At 40.4% G+C, this 20,099-nt stretch overlaps 1 protein-coding gene across 1 annotated transcript; it reads right to left on the bottom strand.

Annotated features, from left to right (window-relative positions):
* Positions 1–16,220: 16,220 nt before the first annotated feature.
* Positions 16,221–19,140, bottom strand: LOC147458637 (uncharacterized). The gene is made up of 10 exons (XM_086510041.1): positions 19,081–19,140; positions 17,762–18,052; positions 17,593–17,682; positions 17,423–17,521; positions 17,259–17,327; positions 17,034–17,138; positions 16,872–16,952; positions 16,729–16,806; positions 16,591–16,653; positions 16,221–16,493 (listed from the first exon to the last, which is right to left on the bottom strand). Exons 1-10 carry the CDS (start codon positions 19,138–19,140, stop codon positions 16,221–16,223), a joined length of 1,209 nt encoding a protein of 402 aa, XP_086366167.1.
* Between the last annotated feature and the right edge of the window lie 959 nt (positions 19,141–20,099).

Raw genomic sequence — 20,099 nt, 5'->3', positions numbered from 1 at the left:
TGCTAGCATACATAATAGCATAGTAATGAAGAAGAAGAAGATGACAAGCTCAAGCATTGAAGCATGGCTCTTGGTTGGATTTGCATTCCATAGCCAAGAGTGTTGGTGTAGGCTCTCAACCTCTACTTGCTTGGAGAGGGAGCTCTTGCACTTTGCATAGCACACAATGAGAGTGATTGTGAGTGTGTGTGGGTGAGTATACCCCTCAAGCAAGCCCCTAGCTAGCTTGGGTCGACCCCCCCTTGTAGCTCATGCTTGAAGCTCATTGGACCCTCCCAGGCCTAGCCAATCATGAGCAGGAGGCATTAAAAGCAGTAGGGGTAGCCTTGAGACAAGTGTCCCCCTTTCCTTTTTGAGAGAGAGGGCTAGATAAATGCTAAAACAATTAGATAATTCATGTAATTTATCATTGGACCCCTTTGAAGCTTAGCCAATAGGCTTCAAGCAACACATGAAGGTAACATGGGTAGGGGCCTGACATGTGTCCTTGCTGCCTCTTCAAGTTGGGGCTTCCCTTGTGTGTGTGAGTGGGTGTTCTCTCTCTAGCCCCTAGGAAAAGGGCTCGCCCCCCCTCTTGTAGGAATGCTTTTGACTATAGGTGATCAAGCACCTTACTCACCAAGCATGACAAAGCACTTGAACTAGGGGTTGTTCCCACAAGCATCTCAGGCAAGCTTCTCAAGGCACCTCAAGTATCTTAATCATGTAGCAAGTCAAGCACCTCAAGCATGGAGCCAATCAAGCACCTCAAGCATCTTAATCAAGCACCTCAAGCATGACAAACACCTCAAGCAGGACAAGCACCTCGAGCTTGGGCCGGGTTCCCACCTCAAGCTCAGCCCTAGCTTACCTAAGGTCAAAGGACTTTTACACACATTTATTGGAGGTCTTCAATGAAGCTAACCCTAAGGTCTTATGCTCCATTGGTTAGCCTTGCTCTTTGATAGACCATCTCCGGTTTGGGCCCCTTTACCATTGGCCCCGTGTTGAGATAGATCTATAAGCACATATCTATATCTTAACACTTGTTCCCGTTTATTCTCCCACATTAAGTGATCAATTTAATATGAGAAAATCATTTGGGTTGGTTAGATATTAGATTTTATGACACATTATGAATTTGAAGTTTCACATCACCAATGCCAATAATGTCAAGGTTGTAGGAATCACCAAGCTTGACTATGCCATGCATGGATGCATAAGAGGAAAACTACTCTCTATGCGGAGTGACATGAAAACTTGCACCATAATCAAGAATCCAATTATGTGCATAAGCCTCATCTTGTGCAACCAAAGCATCTGCAGTGAGATCTAAAGTGAAATTAAAAACATTTGAGGGATCTAATGTCACCTATGCATGAATCTCTATTGGCATAATAATCATCGCTGGAGGAGGAGCATTCTCTACTGCACTGGTGGGTATGGGAGACTCAACCACATTGAGCTCCTCAATCTTTACGTACTTTTGCCTTTGCCAGAGTTATCCTTTTGCATGTTTTTGTGATCTCCTAGGAAACTGCTCAAAACCGGTGTCGAGGAAATTCACCGAGGTCAATGTCGATATCAATGCCAAAAAAAGTGCGCACTGTGTATTTGTGCGCGCGCGCACGTGTCGAAATCGGAGAGTTCGGAGGCGGAGGCGAGGAATCGAAGTCGATTTTGGAGTCAATTATTCCCAAATACACGCAATCACGCTCTCTCTCTCTCTCTCTCTCTCTCTCTCTCTCTCAAATGCAATCTCTCACTCTCTACTCATGCTCGGGCCTCAGAGTCGATGTCGAGAGAGCTTGGGTGGTCGAGGATTTCGTGGTGGTGGGAGAAACCCCTTGCACACAAAGGGTGTGCGAAGGCAAATTTAAAAGTCTTTTATGCTCTATCGAAATTTGATGAGATACAAAAAAATGAGGATTGCTGAGGGAAGTGTGTGTAGACGCCTTGCTTACGGTGCGTGGTTCTACATGCCAACATGCGCGTGTGTGTGTGGAACTACTTGACTCCAATATACTGTAGAGCTTGAAGCTTGTTTGACTTCAAGCTACCAATTGATTGGTTTCTACTGCTGCGATGCCGCGGTGTGTGTGTGTGTGTGTGTGTGTGTGTCACACACCACACCTCCAAGCTCCTGCTTGAATTCCCCCCAACTATGCTCACAAGCTCTCTCAAATCTGCCAACGCTACAGGCTCACGACAGGGTACCGTTGCTCGTTTACTAAAGTCTGTGGATATCAATTGATTTGCCAATTGATAGTGCTTGTCCGTTTCTCACTTACTGCTCGATACCCTCTGCCCGTGAGCTGCTTTGCACACCAAACTTTGCAGTAGTGCGCGCGCGCGTGTGTGTGGATTGCCGATTTCCTGCATTGCTTTTGATATGCTCAAGACTTTGATTTGCAAAGCCTTTCGACTCGAAGCCTTGGAAGATTCAAAAGCTCAACACCCCTTGCTTCTTACTTTTGACGTTAGGAAGAGGATGGGGTATAGGAGGGCCTCTTTATTTGCCATGAGCTTATGAAGGTGATTTAACATTTTGACGAATAGGTGTACGCCATGTGTGCAAGAATGGTGGGTGTGTAAGAGATGTGTAAGAGTGGTCAAAGGATGCACTTTTCTCCCCGAAAAGGAGATAGAAAACTTTATGATTTTTGGCCTTCCATAACTCTTACATATGATCTCTAATTTGAGCGGAGATCATAGATCTGCAATCTACGCGTCGAGTTCTTTCCAAAGATATGCTACATGTTATGGTTTTACCCGTTACATTTTAAATTCCATTTTGGAGGGAAACTTTGAATTCAAATAAACTAGCCGTTTTGCCTGTTCGAATTCAAAAGCTGTCCTTTGATTACTTTCTTTATACTAAAGGTTTGACTTCCTTAAACTGCTAAATAAAGAGGCCCTCCTAGTCCCCATTCTCTTCCTAATGATCTGGTTCGGTGTGCAATGCTCGAGCTTCCTTCTCACATCAATGCCAAGCTTGACAATACTCTACCTCTTCAATTGATGAGATGCCCAATCTGCTTATGTCTCAATGTCCTATTTCTTGTAGAGATCCCAAATGCTCTTTGAAGATTCCCTATATTGATTAGCAATCATGATGGCATACTTTTGTTGTTTGTGCCATCTCATTTGGTTTTTAATAAGGATGCCAATTGGGTAAGGGTGCTTGCAATGGTGTATCACATTTCTTTGCTCACTTGCATTGGTCGTATCTCACAATCATAACATTCCTGAAAAACACCAAATCTAAAACGTGTTGTGTGATTCATATGGTCTTCTAAATACAGAATATTGAATGACACAATTGTGTTACATGTAGAGTAGCCCCCTATTAGGCTTATATATTACTCGTTTACACGTCATAAAATCAAAACCTTTGTGATGCCCCCTCAAAAGGTTAATGTGACCACATGAGGTCCATATTTTTTGTCGCATTTCTTGAATAAGTACCTTCATTATGCTCTTGTGTGCTAATAGAGAGGAGAGAGAGAGGAAGAGAGTATTGTAAAGATTTGTGGTTAGAGAAGATGTATTTGTGAAGAGAGTATTGTAAAGATTGTGGTTAGAGAAGATGTATTTGTGACAGGGAAAGAAAAGCTAGGTTGAGGTGAAAAAGAGCTCACCAATGTCGAAATGCTTGCAAAAAGGGGCATCCTATGATTTGTATCTACATGCAAAAGAACATATGTTACAATCTCTTATTATCAGTCTCTCTAGCTTAAGTTTTTATAATGAAATCCCAGATACATGTAATGTTTTTCGGATGTTTTTGTATTCGCATTGCTAATAGTAATTGAGACGGATAAACATGATGATGATTCCCAACTTCAATCCCCTTGGTTGCATGAATTATTTCATCAAGTTTTAAAATCTTGCAGATACTTATCCTCTCTCTTTGATCTCTCTACATATTGCTTCCACTCACTATGTCTATACCTAATTTTTCTTTATCTCTTTCTATCCATCTATGTATGGATTCCTGTCTCCCTATATTTTTGTAATTCACTTTTCCATCTCTCTAGCCCCTTATCACCTGTGTATGCATTTCTCTATCTCTCTCTATATATGCCTTTGTATCTATCTACCCCTATACCTCTCTCAATCTCTTCTTGTACAAAGTAAAGGAATGCCAATTATGTAAGAAAACTCCTATAAGATCGAGCATTGTGAAGAAGCGTTGGTCCATTGTAACTTTTGCTCTATTCTTTTGGAGTTAGTAATGGCTAGAAAAGGCACTACTTCCTTTCCAAAATGGGTACTCACCATTAGATGCACGCATCAAAGTTGTGATTGAATGTGCATCCTAATTTCAAGGCCCTACGAATGCACTCCAATTTTCTTGAGACCCAAGGAGAATGCAAAACCAAGTTCTTCCTTCTAATTTACAATATCTTTGCAATGACCCTTAACATCTTGCAAAAGAGATAAAATATGGAATTATGGGGTACCCTAGAATTTTGCGAGTCTTACTATACACCGAGCGACATTTTTTGAGCGAATCAAAATCTAAGCGAACATTTATATTGGCATGGGCCTAATTGTTGAGCCCTAGAGAGAGAGAGAGAGAGAAAGAGAGAGAGAGAGAGAGAGAGAGAGAGAGAGAGAGAGAGAGAGAGAGAGAGTTTTCATAGTACTCTTGAATGAGAAGAGCGATTTGTCTTTTGTCCATGTCACACTAGGGCAAGGAAGCGAAGGCCATACAGAGGTGGTAGCCAGTCATTTGCAGAGGTGGTAGCCAGTCATTTGCAGATGAAAAGGAAAAATTTAGCATCCACCCCTTGTGAGAGGGATGGCCTCGCACCCTTGGCCCAGTTCTCAAAGTAGCGGCCAATTGGAAAAATTACACATGGGAGATCATTTTAGAGGAGTCGAACCTTGGCAGACAGCGTCTAAGCTAGAGGTTTAACCACCTGGCCTACTCCATGAGAAAAATGTGCAACTTTTGTTTTCAAGTCCAGTGTGACAATAGAGTTAACGGCCATTTGCAAATGGAGGGTGGAAGATGCGCCGTAGTGTGACAAGGGACTTACAAGCCATTCTAAAATACGAAAGTGAATGAACCTTTTTTTTTTTGTAATTCTTTGATGTGTATAAAAATTGAAAAGAAAGAAGTGAGACTCTCTCTCAATGTTAGAAAAAAACCGAGGTCCAAACCGAGGTCCAATGTATTTTAAGCGGTTGAAATTATAAAATCCCAGCTAGTTTCTAAGCTTGCCTTTAAGATAATCGAAGTTTTAAATGGGTAAAATAATAAAATAAAAAATAAAAATTACACAAGCTTTAGTGTCATTATTTGACCTAAGAACAAGGAGAAATCCAAGTCTGTCTTATTTTCATTGGTTAGGAAAAATGTATTTTTGTAGGGCTACTCTCTCTCTCTCTCTCTCTCTCTCTCTCTCTCTCTCTCTCTCTCTCTCTCTCTCTCTCTCTTTTTGTAATATAATCTTCCTGAAAGGGTGTGTCGTACGTGCAGACCCTTTGAGAGAGTTTTTTTTAAAAAAAAAACACCTTGAAGAGCTTTAAAAAAGAAAAGTGTATTCACTTTTGCATTTATTATCAAGAGAGAGAGAGAGAGAGAGAGAGAGAGTTAAAAGAAAACTCTATTCACTTATCCAATACATGGAAGCTCTCAAGATCCCATTCAAAGCTGGCTACTACCTCAATACTTTGAAAGGTACGCAACAATTTGCCATCGATAGCGTCCAATAAAGAAAAATCGTTGGGCTGAGCCGTGCCATTGTGACATCCTTGTTGATAACTGGTTGAGCTCCTTCATATTAAAGGAAAAGCCTTTGTTGTTGCCTCCCATTGTGCACGTCCTTGTTCTAGCACTCCACAACACTTGGCAACTTCTCAATCCATTACTTGTAATATCAACTAGTATGTGACCCACGTGTTGCCGCAGTTACATGTGCGTCAATTGAAGCAACCATTGTTCTCCTTCCCTTCACATCGAGGGCAAATGTGGGAAAATGCCTATGGTTCTCATGTGAGCTTTTATAGCTCTTTAATACACTTGTGCATCAAGCACCACAATAACTACTTTTTAGATGACAATGATGACAACACACAAGGTCTAAGTGCCCTCCACATTCACATCAACCTAGCACAAATCTGTTTTTTGGATCAACAATATGTCTACCTTTGCGAGTGTAAGATTAAACAACTAATGAAGTGTTGTTACTCTCCACACTCTTGTGGAATGACCAAGGACAAATCTCCTTCTAGTTGATCATGCCAAGCTCCAACATTCTCCTCCTAGTCATGGCGAGTTTGTCCCCCCCCCCCCCCCGTCTCTATATATGTTGTGTGTTCAAGAATCATCACGTCAATTTGAGGTCTCTTGGGAATGAATTAAGTAATGGGCTCCCTTCGCATGATGTCTTGTTTTAACATCGTATGTTTCTCTCTAAGGAGGCAACGAATTTGCGATTAGGCTAGAGACGTCCCCCTCACACAATTGATATGGCACCTTGCTGAGTGGTAGTGGCCCTCTAAATAGGCTAATAGAGAGCTGGTATCCTTCTATGATTATAGTGTTTGCATTGAACAACGAATTCTTTAGATGCATTAGCATCCCCTCTCACTATCCTTACCAATCAAGGCATTGGTCATAATAGCAACTCTCCCATGCTTCTCTCGTGTAGTTTTGGTCTTGCATTTGGGGCATCACATTCAACTAAATCATCAATTGCTATTTGTTGGCACTTAGGATGCATGTAGCAGCCATGACCCAACATGCCAACATTACACCACATAGTAGTAGAAGAAACTTTGCCATTGGTATCCACAACTGATTTGGTGAGCAATGTGTCGTTTGCTTCTCAAAGGCAATATTCATGATGGGTGTGTGACCTGGGGGTGATTCCATGGCTATAGCAACTTTGTCTCTATATGTGGATAAATTTCAAAATTTATAGGCTGGATTGTACTCAATCTAGCTAGCATGTAAGGCGCATATTGTTTGTTTGTGTACATCTAGGCACCATTGGCACCTTAAAATGTGAGGGCAATGAAAGCAAAAAAGTTCACTGAATCGTTTCTCTTTGCAAGAGTTTTGGGCATCATGCTAAAAGAAAGAGCGTGCTGCAAAATACACACACACATACACACATGGAGTAGACATGCACGTTCTTCTTTGAAAGAGGAGGCTGTATTCAACCATTCACACGCTTTCCTTTACCCATCTTTTATACCATAGTAGCCATTTGGCTTAGCTCCCACTCCCTTAAATGTGAGATAGAGCATTGAGGCACTACATGGAGGCGAGTCCCTTTTTGTACGCGAATTATATCCCTTAACTATTTGAGAGTGCGATCATCATCCCCTACACGAGTGCTCAGTTTTTGATCACATCAAACTTGCTTTACCCACATTTTAGCCCATACCATGGCCTCCATACCTTTCTCTCCTAGCCACCTCATGGATTCAACTTGTTAGTGGCCACCCTTATATCCATAGTCTTCAAGCACTTTACATGTTGTACTTGGTCTCACAGGTCAATCTGACCTTTAAGGATAATCTCTCTCTCTCTCTCTCTCCCCCCGTTAACCTTTGAGGTCACTGTGATTTTTTCTATGATATTAAAAGTTATGTCCCCCTCTCCTTGTATAAGTATGTGAGCATGCAAGCCCTTGAGTTCAAGAATCAACGTTCGTCGGCTAAAATTTTTAGGTCTCTTGTGATCTTCTTCTTCTTCTTTCCATCTCTCTCTCTCTCTCTCTCTCTCTCTCTCTCTCTCTCTCTCTCTCTCTCTCTCTCTCTCTCTCTCTCTCTATGCAGCATGATGACTTGTTGCCAACAATGTTTGGATTGGATAAGGTTTGCCTAAACTTAATAGCTGAGAGTTGGGATTAGGCGGTCTCAAGATTAACGGGTCTCAAACCACGTCACTATGAAGAAAAATCTCTCTCTCTCTCTCTCTCTCTCTCTCTCTCTCTCTCTCTCAGGTTGCATGTCTAGTTTGTAGTAATAAATGAAGCTTGTGAGAGGCTAAGAGCCTGGTCGCGTGTACGAGCAAGCCTGCTTTCTGCCCGGGTAGGAGCCAGATCTTCTCTCTCTACCTAACTAATTGTGGTAGTTAAGAGCCTTGAAAGGGGCATAGCCTTTCACATGGTTGACTTGGTTGACTTTTGAGGCCCTCTCGGCTAGCCGGAACCTGCTCAAGATCTATCTCATCACTCACTCAAATCAAGCATTTATCTTTGAAGACACCGATTTTCTTGACTTGCAAACAAAGCTGGAAGGCTATTTAGCCGTTCCAAATTGACCAAGCTCTAAATGAAAGCAAAATGACATGGAGACAGTCCTACAGTGGAGCACATGCATGTAGGCAACCCTACAATAAGAGACCGGAATCATCATTTCTAGGGGGAGGCAAAGGGCTCACATTAGGTATGCAACACCAAGGAGGATTCAAATGAGTAAAGGATTGCTAACTCCAAGACCAAGGCCAATATCCTCGACTGACAATGATTATCCTCCAATGCAATCACATCAGTGTTTTGGAAAAATAAATTTTCAAACATACAAATTCGCTTTCCTTTAATTTTTCAAGAGGAAATTTTGAAAATTAGGTTTATTTTGCAGGTTTTAACACTATTTTTCTCTATTTTGGGACAGAATTTCTCCTTTTCCCCTTGCCCTCAACCGGTATTTTTGAAATTAAAAACGACATGATATTAAGCTGAGACACATTTTTCCCAAACACTGAATTGAAGACCCGCCTTGCACGACCGTTGCCGTGAGCACTGTAGCAACAGGCAATGCAACCTGTCCCCTTGCAGAACCCCTTTTTTCTTGCCTATGTCAGGATTTTGAGATGTAAAAACTTGGGAAAGCTAAAAAGCTTGGATGTTCACTTTGGAGCTCTCAACATTGTAGCATCCCCTGACTCACCAAAAAACATGAAGAAAGTGTGGAGACGGATGTGGGACTCTCTCTCTCTCTCTCTCTCTCTCTCTCTCTCTCTCTCTCTCTCTCTCTCTCTCTCTCTCTCTCTCTCTCTCTCTCTCTCTCTCGCTCGGTGTGGAGGGCCGCAACTATGCAAAAATGGAGTCCGTCGGGATCAAGGGTGGTGGACAGGCAGCGATAAAGGAGTAGGTGGCTCAGCAAGCGCTTGTGGCGAGTGGGACATGTATTGGATCCAAACTCTTGGCGTCCTGGCCAACAGAGGATTGAGGTTGTATAAGGGTGTGGGGGCTTGTGGCGAATCAGTTGTTGGCAGCCAGGGGTGTTGATAAAGAATACTGCATAAGGCTTGTTGCAGCAACATTTGAGAAGTTGTACATGAAGTAGGTTGTGTTCATGATCGAGTTTGGGGAAGGGGGGGGAGGGCATTCTCTGTCAAGCGCTAAGGCCAATCAATGGCACCCTCTCTCTTTCGAACAAAAATAGACACACACACTCCTCAGCATGACTAAATGGGATTGGTCCTCTCTCTCTCTCTCTCTCTCTCTCTCTCTCTCTCTGACACACACACACACACACACACACACACACACACACACACACACACAACTACAGTAAATAACGAAGATGTCTCTCTCTCTCTCTTTAAGACCTACGACCCACACGACAATGCCATAGAAATGAAACATGATCTCTCTCTCTCTCTCTCTCTCTCTCTCTCTCTCTCTCTCTCTCTCACTCACTCACTCACACACACACACACACACACATGTTTGAGACGGACCAACTTATCGACGCGTGACATAGCTTGTTGCTTATTATTTTTTCAATCTGCAAAGTAGAGTCACCCTTTACAAAAACAAAAGTAATCACCCTCCAAAATTGAAGGCTGGCTTGCTAAAAAAGTTTGCATACTATAAATATATATATAGTACTAAGTATTGTGACTTTTTGACATAAGAAGTAAAAAATAAGTCTTTTTATTTTCTACCATCACCATCTATGTACTTGCTACCTACACTAAACTTTTACATTTCAAACCTACTCTTCACTTTTACATTTCAAACCAAATGTTTTCTAAGGTTCTTGAAATGAAGGAGAGAGTGACACATGGATTTCCTCTCCTTCCTTTAAACTTTTAAGCTCAATTATATATAGTATAGATGGTGGCTAGCCACTTTCCAGTGTTAGGATTTGAAAGGCAACCTATTCTTTCAAAAGATGGGTTGTAAAAAAATGCACCCTTCCCTATAGAAGGGTCTATTTTCAGTTTGCCCTTCCAATGAGAAAATTTCGCATAATTTACAAGGCAATATACTATTTTCCATCAATGAGTATAACCAATATACATATAGATATTGTAAATGAGCATTAATATATATAAAATGTTTTTTAATTAGCCCTTCCATTGACATGTATTCTATTTTTTCACCCTTCTCCATAGAAGGATAATTTTTGAACAAGCCCTTTTAATGAGACAGACTCAAAAAAACTTTGGCCTTCATACGACCGGCAAAATGCCTTAAGAAGGGCAGATGGGCGTCAAATCCTATCACTGCTTGAAGTTGCCACCTCCATTGCCTTTTCCTATTTTAATTCCCAAAGAATCTATGAAGAGTCTTACTCAAAAAATGGGTCCTCCCCTTCGGTCTATCTCCGTTACATTAATTGGAATCTCTAGCGATTCCGTTTTGGACAGGAAAATCCAACCCAAAACTATCCCCCACTAGTGTGTAGGTCAACCCTTGACCTTGACTATTGTAGAGGGGTTTGGCCATAAGCCACGGGATCACTAGCACCAGCTTGTCGTGAACGCAGCCGTAAAATTTTTAAAAAAGGTCGTTCATTGTCCCACGCTCCCTCGCATAGGTACGTCGCCACCCGGTCACCTCCTGTTATTGCCCTGCTGCTTCGTGCGATGTCGGCCAAGGGCTCCTCGCCGTCTCACACACACACACACACACACACTCTTTCCCTTTCATTTTCTTTACTTTGTATTTGCCTTTAGCTCTTCAAAGAGACTTTACTTTTGACAAATTGAGCATCTCTTGATATTCTCAATAAAGAAACCAAAGACGATGTCACAATAATCATGGCTTCCACACGCCACTTGACAGAGCCCCCCTCTTCCCCCCCTTCGACAACTGGTGGCCATGCGTAACTAGCACTCTCTCCCTCCCTTGGCTTTGGCTGTTCACACGCGAGTCCACTCCTACCTCTCCCTCTCTTCTCCACATGGCTTTTTTCCCTTTTCCACTTCAAAGGATCTCCAAAGATTCGTGTTAAAACAAAACGGGTACTCACCTATTCGGTCCATGCACTTCCATTACACGGAATCTCACTAGATCCTTTGAATTGCCTACCCTTACACATATACCTGCCCAAAATTGATCTCACACACATCGCCCGCGGGTTCTTACTTACTGCACTAAGCCACTCCACCTCGGCTTCGCTAAATTTATAGTGACCACTGCAATATTAAAAAAAATGCACACCTATATTCTCTCCCAGCTTGCATGGCTAATCCAACATTTTCCCTTGTGCACCGACTATCAGACCACCCTTGTCGTAGTCTCGTTCGTGCTTCTCCCATGTGCCCTTTCATTTTCCTCTTGCAATATGCAACGTTTCTAGTAACCATTCTGCTGTGATGATTTTTTTGCAAAGAGCACAAGCCCACTCCTTTAAAAAAAAAAGTTGAGTCCTCCACTCGTGCTGCCTTGCATCCTCTCCTTGGCTGCACTACGTGGCCACATCGTGTTGCATTGAAATCCCCCCACCTCACAATCGGCACCTCGCTCCTCACCCGACATACGAAACCCCCCTTTTTTTCCCTCTTCATTTTCCTTTGCACTAAGAGAACTTCCAAACTCCAACCGATTCGTTAATTCCCCCAAAAGAAACGCTTCGGCACACCAACATACTTTTCCCTTACTTCTTTGTATTCACTACAAGATTTAAAAATTAAATAAATTTATAGCCTTCCTTAATGACCACAAAAAGAGAGAGTTTTTTTAAAAAGAAAAAACCTCCCTAAAGGATCCGCGCCGGCGCAGATCCTTTAGGGAGGTTTCTTTTAAAAAACCCTCTCTCTTTTTGTATTTCTTTAGGTGTATTTCTTTAGGGAAGCTTTTTTTAATAAAATTCTCTCTTATAAGGGTTTGAGGGAGCGTCTCCTATTGAGCGATTGTATCCTACGAGGTTTAGGAAAGCGGAGAGACTCGGACTAGCCTACGGCAAGGCGATTTGCTCTTCAAGGGTTGCTAGCACTGCTCTTTCTTGTGGTGGTAGGACCCTTGCGAAGGTGGGTTATCCTCGAGTGGGGGATCTTCGATCTCTGACGTTGAGGATGTGCTTCGTCCGTGCTCTCACATTTTTTAAGATCCGAAGGAGGCCGCCCTCCTCTCCCCTTGCTTGGGGGGAAATGACGACCAATACTTCTTGTGTTTTGGACGGTTTTGCGACGATCGGCAAGGGGGAGTTTCATAGCAGGTCTCCCCTCTTTGGTGGCTTTGATCGTCATTGGTCCGACCTTCTTTGGTGACGTTTGATTGGCCTATAAAAGCTTACAATGGTTCTCATCTGTTTGACTTTGCTTCGGCTCCTTTGGTGGTCTTGGGGTCTATTGATGTGGTGAAGGTCATGTCCTTCTTGTTGTTCATGGATGATTAACTTTGGTGTCCCATGCGAGGTGATGGAGGGTTATGTCTCCCCCATTATGCGACATTATGCTCCCTTTTTTGCAGGGTGTTTCCATTTTCAAATGTGTTCTTGGTATGCTTCTTGTGTGCTTGATGTAATGAGGCTTTCTTGAGGTGGTTTCCCTTTTGAGGGTGGCAGGCCTTTTGGGTTAATTGGCAATCTCGGGTTGGTTTTCCGTGGCTTGTACTGGTTGTATATGTGATGGTGTTATGAGCATTATGTAGCTCTATGGTTATGTTGATGCACTGCCTCGGATTGTGAGCAGGACTGGTACTTTTTTTTACAAGGTCAATTGCTGGTGCACAAGAAGGCCTACAATTAATGATAAACTACCTCTCATTAACTAGCTCGATTTTATCATCGCTCGAAAAAGTTCGCTCGGAGTTTGGGATTCCTCGAATTTTGCTTTTTCTAAGATTAAAAATTTCTTGCTCTATGGATGAGATAAATGTTTCCCAGTGACTAGGGCTATGGAGGAGAGTTGGCTTCAACACTCACCTCCTGTGCCAAGAAATTTGGAAAGTGTTGTTACCTATACACATGAGACAACTAGAGATTGAAAGGGGGACTATATTTTGCCATGGAACCAAAGTACAAATTGCCAAAATTGTCCGTGTGGACGGATCAATGGTGCTAGAAATCAAGCATTTTTGCATACAAAGCGTGAGCCATAAGCATCATTCAAGCCTTGATGAATCAACAAAGCAGCTAGCAGGGTCAAAAACACCAATTTTGTGTCGAAAGACGGACAACGGGTCTTGCTTGCACTATCAAATTGCCGCTTGTATTGACTTACATCATTATTGGAAGGCCATCTATTCATTCATTTGGATGTAAGGCTTTTCCTATCCACAATGACCCTACATTCAAAGATCTCGCTCTATCAAGAAGATACTCACTTATCGCTGCAAAGGAGACACATGCCTGTATTGGAATCACAAACGTGAGCTTCTTTGGGGTTACACCATCATGCACATCTGCAAGTAAAATTTCAGTGCTTTGTGCCCTCCCCCTTGCACAACATAGGCAAAGAGCATCACATTCCATGCATCTAAACTTAAACAAGTGCCTTAATCCCTTGGCCTTATTTGAAAAAAGGACCTTTGGCTTACCAAGAAATGATGTATTAGCAATGACGACTGCACAGTTTGGTGGTGAGAAATTACTTGGCAGATTTGTACGAATTTATGGAATGATTCGTGGCAGTGATGTTCTTCACTAGGTTCTAGTGGGGATTTCGAACTGATAACTCATCACTACAATAAACCCTACACAATCAATGACATATAATATAAAGCTACTTATGCTTCTCTTTAAGCTTAATCAATATCTTGTATCTTTTGTATTTATCTTGATTGCTATTTTGTGTTTGACAAAGAGGACATATATTCGTAACAATGGACGTTTCAACTGCACATGCACTAACATTGCAAGGTCCGTTACTCGTATCCAATTTTCTAGGCCTATATGTTTGCTTGATGCAACACACAAATACTACGAGGCAGGGCACGGCTTTTGTTTCTTATAATTTTTGGAGAGACCACAGTGCCAACACTCCACCATACTTTCGTATGACACTTTTGCATGACGTGCACTGTATATTTAACATTTTTTCACTTTGTGTCTAACTGCAAAATGATAGTTTTAACTATTCACATTGCTTTTATGTAGCTTGATTCAAAACATTGTCCTCTAGTTGGCACAATTGGACGACGCTTTTACACGATTACCAGGTCAATATTGCATTTGCTAATTTTTAGTTTATATTGATGCCTTTTGTATTTTTTGAGTTTGTCAATGTTTCCTTGAGTTCAGTTTAGCCACATGTTTTCTTCACTAGTACATGCTCAATCTGGATCATTAAATCTATATATCAAATAGACACGCACTTCTTTTCTCAGAGTTGGGCAATTTAGCTTATGTGTTATAGTATTCAACGCACTTTGCACATGTTTACTTTATTCCCTAGGTGGTTGATGTGAATCTACGTACGTCCTTATTTGGAAATGCATCTTATATATTGCAGCCCAACGTTCTCCTTTGCAAAACCGTTTTGTAGCACGAGGACAACCCTTTATCCTAGCATTTTTCTCTTCAAATATGTCTTGCACCAGGTTGTGTGATCGACAACCAAGACTCCTTGCTCCCTCTGAGTGCGACAACACATAACTCTCTCTCTCTCTCTCTCTCTCTCTCTCTCTCTCTCTCTCTCTCACACACACACACACACACACACACACACACACACACACACACACACACACACACACACACACAGGTTCTATGAGAAATAAGAGAAAAAATTGACTTTGCTTGATTTGAAGACTAAATACACATGCATTTCATTTTTAAAAGTTCTTTAATGTCGTGAAATTGGACCATTTTACAGACAACTAGAGAGGTTATTGGTCATCATATACGCAATTGTTTATTAAAAAATCATCAATGTACTTTGTACTTCTCTTACTTTAGTGCTAGATGCTTGATGTCAATCTGTATATATTTCTATAGCAACGCCCACCAAGCAAGACTAGTTATTTGGTTGGCCTAAGGCCTTGTTTAATGAGCCCTCGTTGATAAGAAGAAGATCGCATGGCTTCTATTGCACGATGCCAACACGCTGGACTACGTCGTTCTTGTTCGACGCACTGATTGCAGGATGTGCTCAACACGGGCATGGCCTGTTTTCATGGCATCTGTCCAGATGCAATCATCTACGCTTGCATTTTGAAGGCCTGTGGCACCATAAGACGCTGATATGGACCATAAAATTCATGATGATATTGTTAGTCAGGGGTTGTTTAAAAAAAAACGTCGTGCTTGGCACTGCCTTGGTTGACATGTATGCAAAATGTGGTGTACTTCAGAAAGCGCAGAGCTTCTTCACGAGCTTCTTGTCCAGAATGTCATCTCTTGGAGTACATCGGGAGATGCTGAGAAATGACGAGGTACTTCATGTATCATAAGAGTATTTCCATTGCTTGGATATATGAAGGCGAAGAGAGAGAAGAATGGAAATTGTATAATCCGAACTAGACTAAATTATTTTTACTTGGTTGATATCGTTGATATCAACCTCATGAATATCGTTGATAGGAAGAGGATCTGACGGCTTCTATTGCACCACAAGGAGCTTTTGACATGTTACCATATAGAAAAAAATATAAATTTGCTAGATGATTCACTAGTTTGAATACACACAACTAGTAAAAGTGCAAACTAGCAACTGTGAGACAGTTTCTAGTTGGTCAATCTAGTAAGTTTGTTACTATATGGCAAATGGTACTACCATATAGTAACTAAGTTGCTAGATCTAACTAGAAACTCTTCACACTTGCTAGTTTGACCTTAGTGTGTCAAACTAGTTAATCATCTAGCAAATCCAAACTAATAAGTCACCTAGTAAATCTAAACTAGTTAATGACCTAGAAAATTTAAACTAGGTAGACATATAGAAAATCTAAACTAGTAGAATGTATGCTAAGTCATATCTTTAAGTGATTCAGGAAATGATTTAATCAACTTAACAAGAGAGGTACATGTAACCAAATATGAAAGTTCAATAAGATAATGTCACTTTCAAACACATAGAAGTTTCAAAGATACAAATCTCAATCTTCATTTGCCAACTCCACATCTTTGAGTGACAAAGCTCCTACCTTATCAAAATTGATACAAACTATGCTCTTCACTAAGAGCCAAGTCACTAAATCCTCACACATGGTAAAAGAATTGGTGTCACCCGCCTTCCTCTTGAAGAAGGAATGTGTTTTTTTGAGAGCAGTATAAGTAGGTTTTACAAGATGATAAATATCTTCAACCTTCTTAGTACCAAGACATTTCATTAGAATGGCTTCTTTATCACTTACACATAACTCTCGTGCCTACAAAAAAATAACAAAGAGTATCAATCATCATCTAGTTAAACTCTATGTGTATTAGTCAAAGTATAGTGCAAGTAGTACACCTAACAAAATACACCTTTTTTTCTAAAACAGAGCTTTCATCAATAATACTCTCTTCTCTGGATCCACTTGATAGTTCCTAAACATGAAAACAATATAGTTTTAATCTTAGTTACCAAGATTTCATTTATATAGCTTAACTTAACCAATTTACCTTTTTCTTTTTGTTATTGGAAACCTTTGAAGCTTTCTCCTTTTTTTTGAGAAGCTCTTGAAGCATGACACACAACAACTTATAAAAGAAAGTAAAATCCAATATCGATCAAGCTACTCAACACAAATATATTATTAGCATACCTTTCTTTTTCGCACACTTTTTCTAGAGAGCAGATCTACGTTTGAATCGCAAAATTCACTTGAAGTGTTATCTTTCATTTTCTATATACCAAACAATCACAATAATCAAGCAATACAAAAAATGTATTTTATGCATCAAACAACATAACTTCAAACTCAAACCTTGTTCTCTACATGGTTATGATCAACACCATGTGAACTCTCATAAGATTTTTTTTCTTCCAAAGCAACCCCAAAGCTCCCATCTGATATAAATCTTTGATACTCCTAAATAAAAAATAATTATAATTTAAGTGAAATATAAAAATAAATAAATAAATATATAGATAGATAGAGATAGAGAGAGAGAGAGAGAGAGAGAGAGAGAGAGAGTACTTTTGAACATACCTCATAAGCATCATTTTCTTCATCATTATTTTGCCAAGGAATTTCTGGAATATATACTTCTACATCTTCCTAAGTTTTCATAAATAAACCATAAACAAATTTAAACTTTAAGAACACACATTTAGAAGCTCAAGATTAATAGTGTGTAGTAACCAATGACTCACATTAGCTGGTGCCTCCTTTTCCATCTTGTTTTCAATTACCACAATAGTATCCATGTCAGTAAGCTTTGCCAAAGCATTGTCATCGTGAGCATTCTCTACCTATTGAAAATAAAATGTAGATGAAACAAAGCATCAAATAAGCCACTAAGTATTCATGCTAACTATCTTACCATTTTGTTAGGAGAATCATCTTCATCCAAGTCATTGGATTCTCCATGTTGCATCCCAACATCCTTATCATGTAAATCATTATTTATGGCCTATATTTGCATTCAAAATATCTTGTAAGTATAAAACACACAAAAAACATAACTTTATTAATGCATTAAATAACCATACCGTAGATCCACTCGAGGAAGACGTTGATTGGTGGGCCTTTCGTTTGGTATACTTGCGCTTAGCGGCAAGAGACTTGATACACCATAAATAAATATCCTCCTCCTTCCAAGGATAAGAAGCTCCATCTATGACAATGTCTTTGAGTTTGCCTATGTTGTCTCCAATGATGCTCATAACTTGACTCTTTCGTTCAAGATTGTTTCGAAGGTCACCAATAGAGTCAACTTTTGCAAACCATTTTCCCACCTCCCCATAGTTAGAGTATAACACTCTATATTGATCCGGATGATACTTCAAAAGAAAATTTCTACCATAAAGCTTCCCTGCATCTCTATGTGTGGGAGGTGGAGGTCTAAACACCTGGTCATATATCTCTGGATCATATTTAGCTGCACAAGGTGGATCCCCATGCGTAGTAATGCTAGTAGGATTTCCTAAAATTCTTTTGTTCCCAGCATAATTGGCTCTCCATACACTCAACTCTTTGAGAGCTTCATCATGAGGTTTCGAAAGCAATGAAGCTAAAATAGATTGCGGACAACTCATATTTACCCTAACAAAGTCAAACAAGCACACACATATAAAAATAATTAACAACCACCAATAAAAACAAGTTAAATCACTTTAAAAAAAAGAGACTTAAGTCAATATAGACATATCTAAGTAGTGGGTTACAAAATTAAATATAGACTTGACACATTGTATACATGCTCAAATAGTGGGGTACAAAATTAAATGTAAACTTGACACATTTTAGACATGTTCAAATAGTGAATTACAAAATATAATCATTCATTGGAGCGCCATATAATAGGTACCCAATGATCAAGCTCCCCTAGCTTAGTGATCTTCTTCTTCTTCACTACAACCCAACCTTCGAGCAGAAACAGACAACTATCCCAACTTCTCCATTCATTCTCCTCTATTTGAACTTTCCAAATATTGCTTTGATGCATAGGAGGCTTTAGTATAGCAAGCTTTGCCATTTTTTCCCCACAGTTTATTTCCCTAACCACGACATGCTTCAATTGTTCCACACCTCCATTTTCGATGCATACTTTTACTATATCATGCTCTTGGAGCCATAAAGGAACATTTCCACATTGTCCTTCCTCTAGCAATCTATCCCTTCTCTTTAAGTCTTTCACTTCATAAGCTATGAACTTATGTCCTCGCGATAATGGCATTGGAATAAACTTATGTAGCAAAGATGAGATTGGGCGAATACAATCCCAAGTGAAGGGCAACGGTATCTTTTCAAGGACACTCATTCCTGTAACTCTATCAATAAGTAATCGTTCTGAATGAGTATCACTTACAATGCATTGCTTATAGTATCTCCCTGCAAAGAAAAGCATGGACTTTCCTTGATGCTGCATAGAGAAAAAAGAAGTTAGGGCAACGGTATCTTTTCAAGGACACTCATTCCTGTAACTCTATCAATAAGTAATCGTTCTGAATGAGTATCACTTACAATGCATTGCTTATAGTATCTCCCTGCAAAGAAAAGCATGGACTTTCCTTGATGCTGCATAGAGAAAAAAGAAGTTATAGAAGCTTTCCAATGGCCCCTTTCCTCTACTTGTTGATTTATATCATCAACCTTCACCACCACATCAGAGCCAACTTTGTATATTTCCCCTCTAAAGAGAACCTTGTCATACGCCTTTACTTCTGCAATAGGAATGCTTGCTTCAATGTTCCAAAAGCTCCTTAAAAAGGTAGACTCCTCACTTGTTGGATTCCGATAAACACATCGCTTCTTTGAAATTGCAATGCCTTTGAGAAGAAGGCTATCTATACATGACGATCTTTGACCATGTTTCAACATGGTATTCCACAAAGATTTCGCTGCACCAATAGACGAAACAATTGCTAAACCATCCATATGTTGCAGTGGACACTCCTCTGAGTAGTCTTCTATAGCGGAGTTACTGAAAGTGCCACCCATAGAGGCATGCAAAGATCTTAAGAATCTTTGTTCTGGAAGAAGCCCATCACTGTCTGATTGCACAATCTGAAAAACTCTAGTAAAGAACTTCCTCAAATAATATTAGACAAATGATGCTTCATCCTACATATTATTTGTCTTGATGGTGCTGTATATCTTTACAAGACGCTCAAAGATATAACACCAGTACCAATCATGTAGACCATGACGTATCACATCATCAAGAAGCTCACCACTTCCAGCAATATGTTCCAAGGGAGAAGAATTTGCTCCGAAGTATTCTTCCGTTCGAATTCTCCAAGATTGTAGAAGTGATTTTACCACTTGAATATCAACAATGGACCAGCCATGATCTCTAGAGTAATTGTAGAAACTATGAGCTATATC

The sequence above is a fragment of the Adiantum capillus-veneris genome, chromosome 4 (assembly GCF_014529385.1).
Source record: "Adiantum capillus-veneris isolate H3 chromosome 4, ASM1452938v2, whole genome shotgun sequence".
Taxonomy (NCBI): Eukaryota; Viridiplantae; Streptophyta; class Polypodiopsida; order Polypodiales; family Pteridaceae; genus Adiantum; species Adiantum capillus-veneris.
Note: the sequence above shows the minus strand (reverse complement) of the source record. Positions and strands in the feature narration are given on the sequence as shown.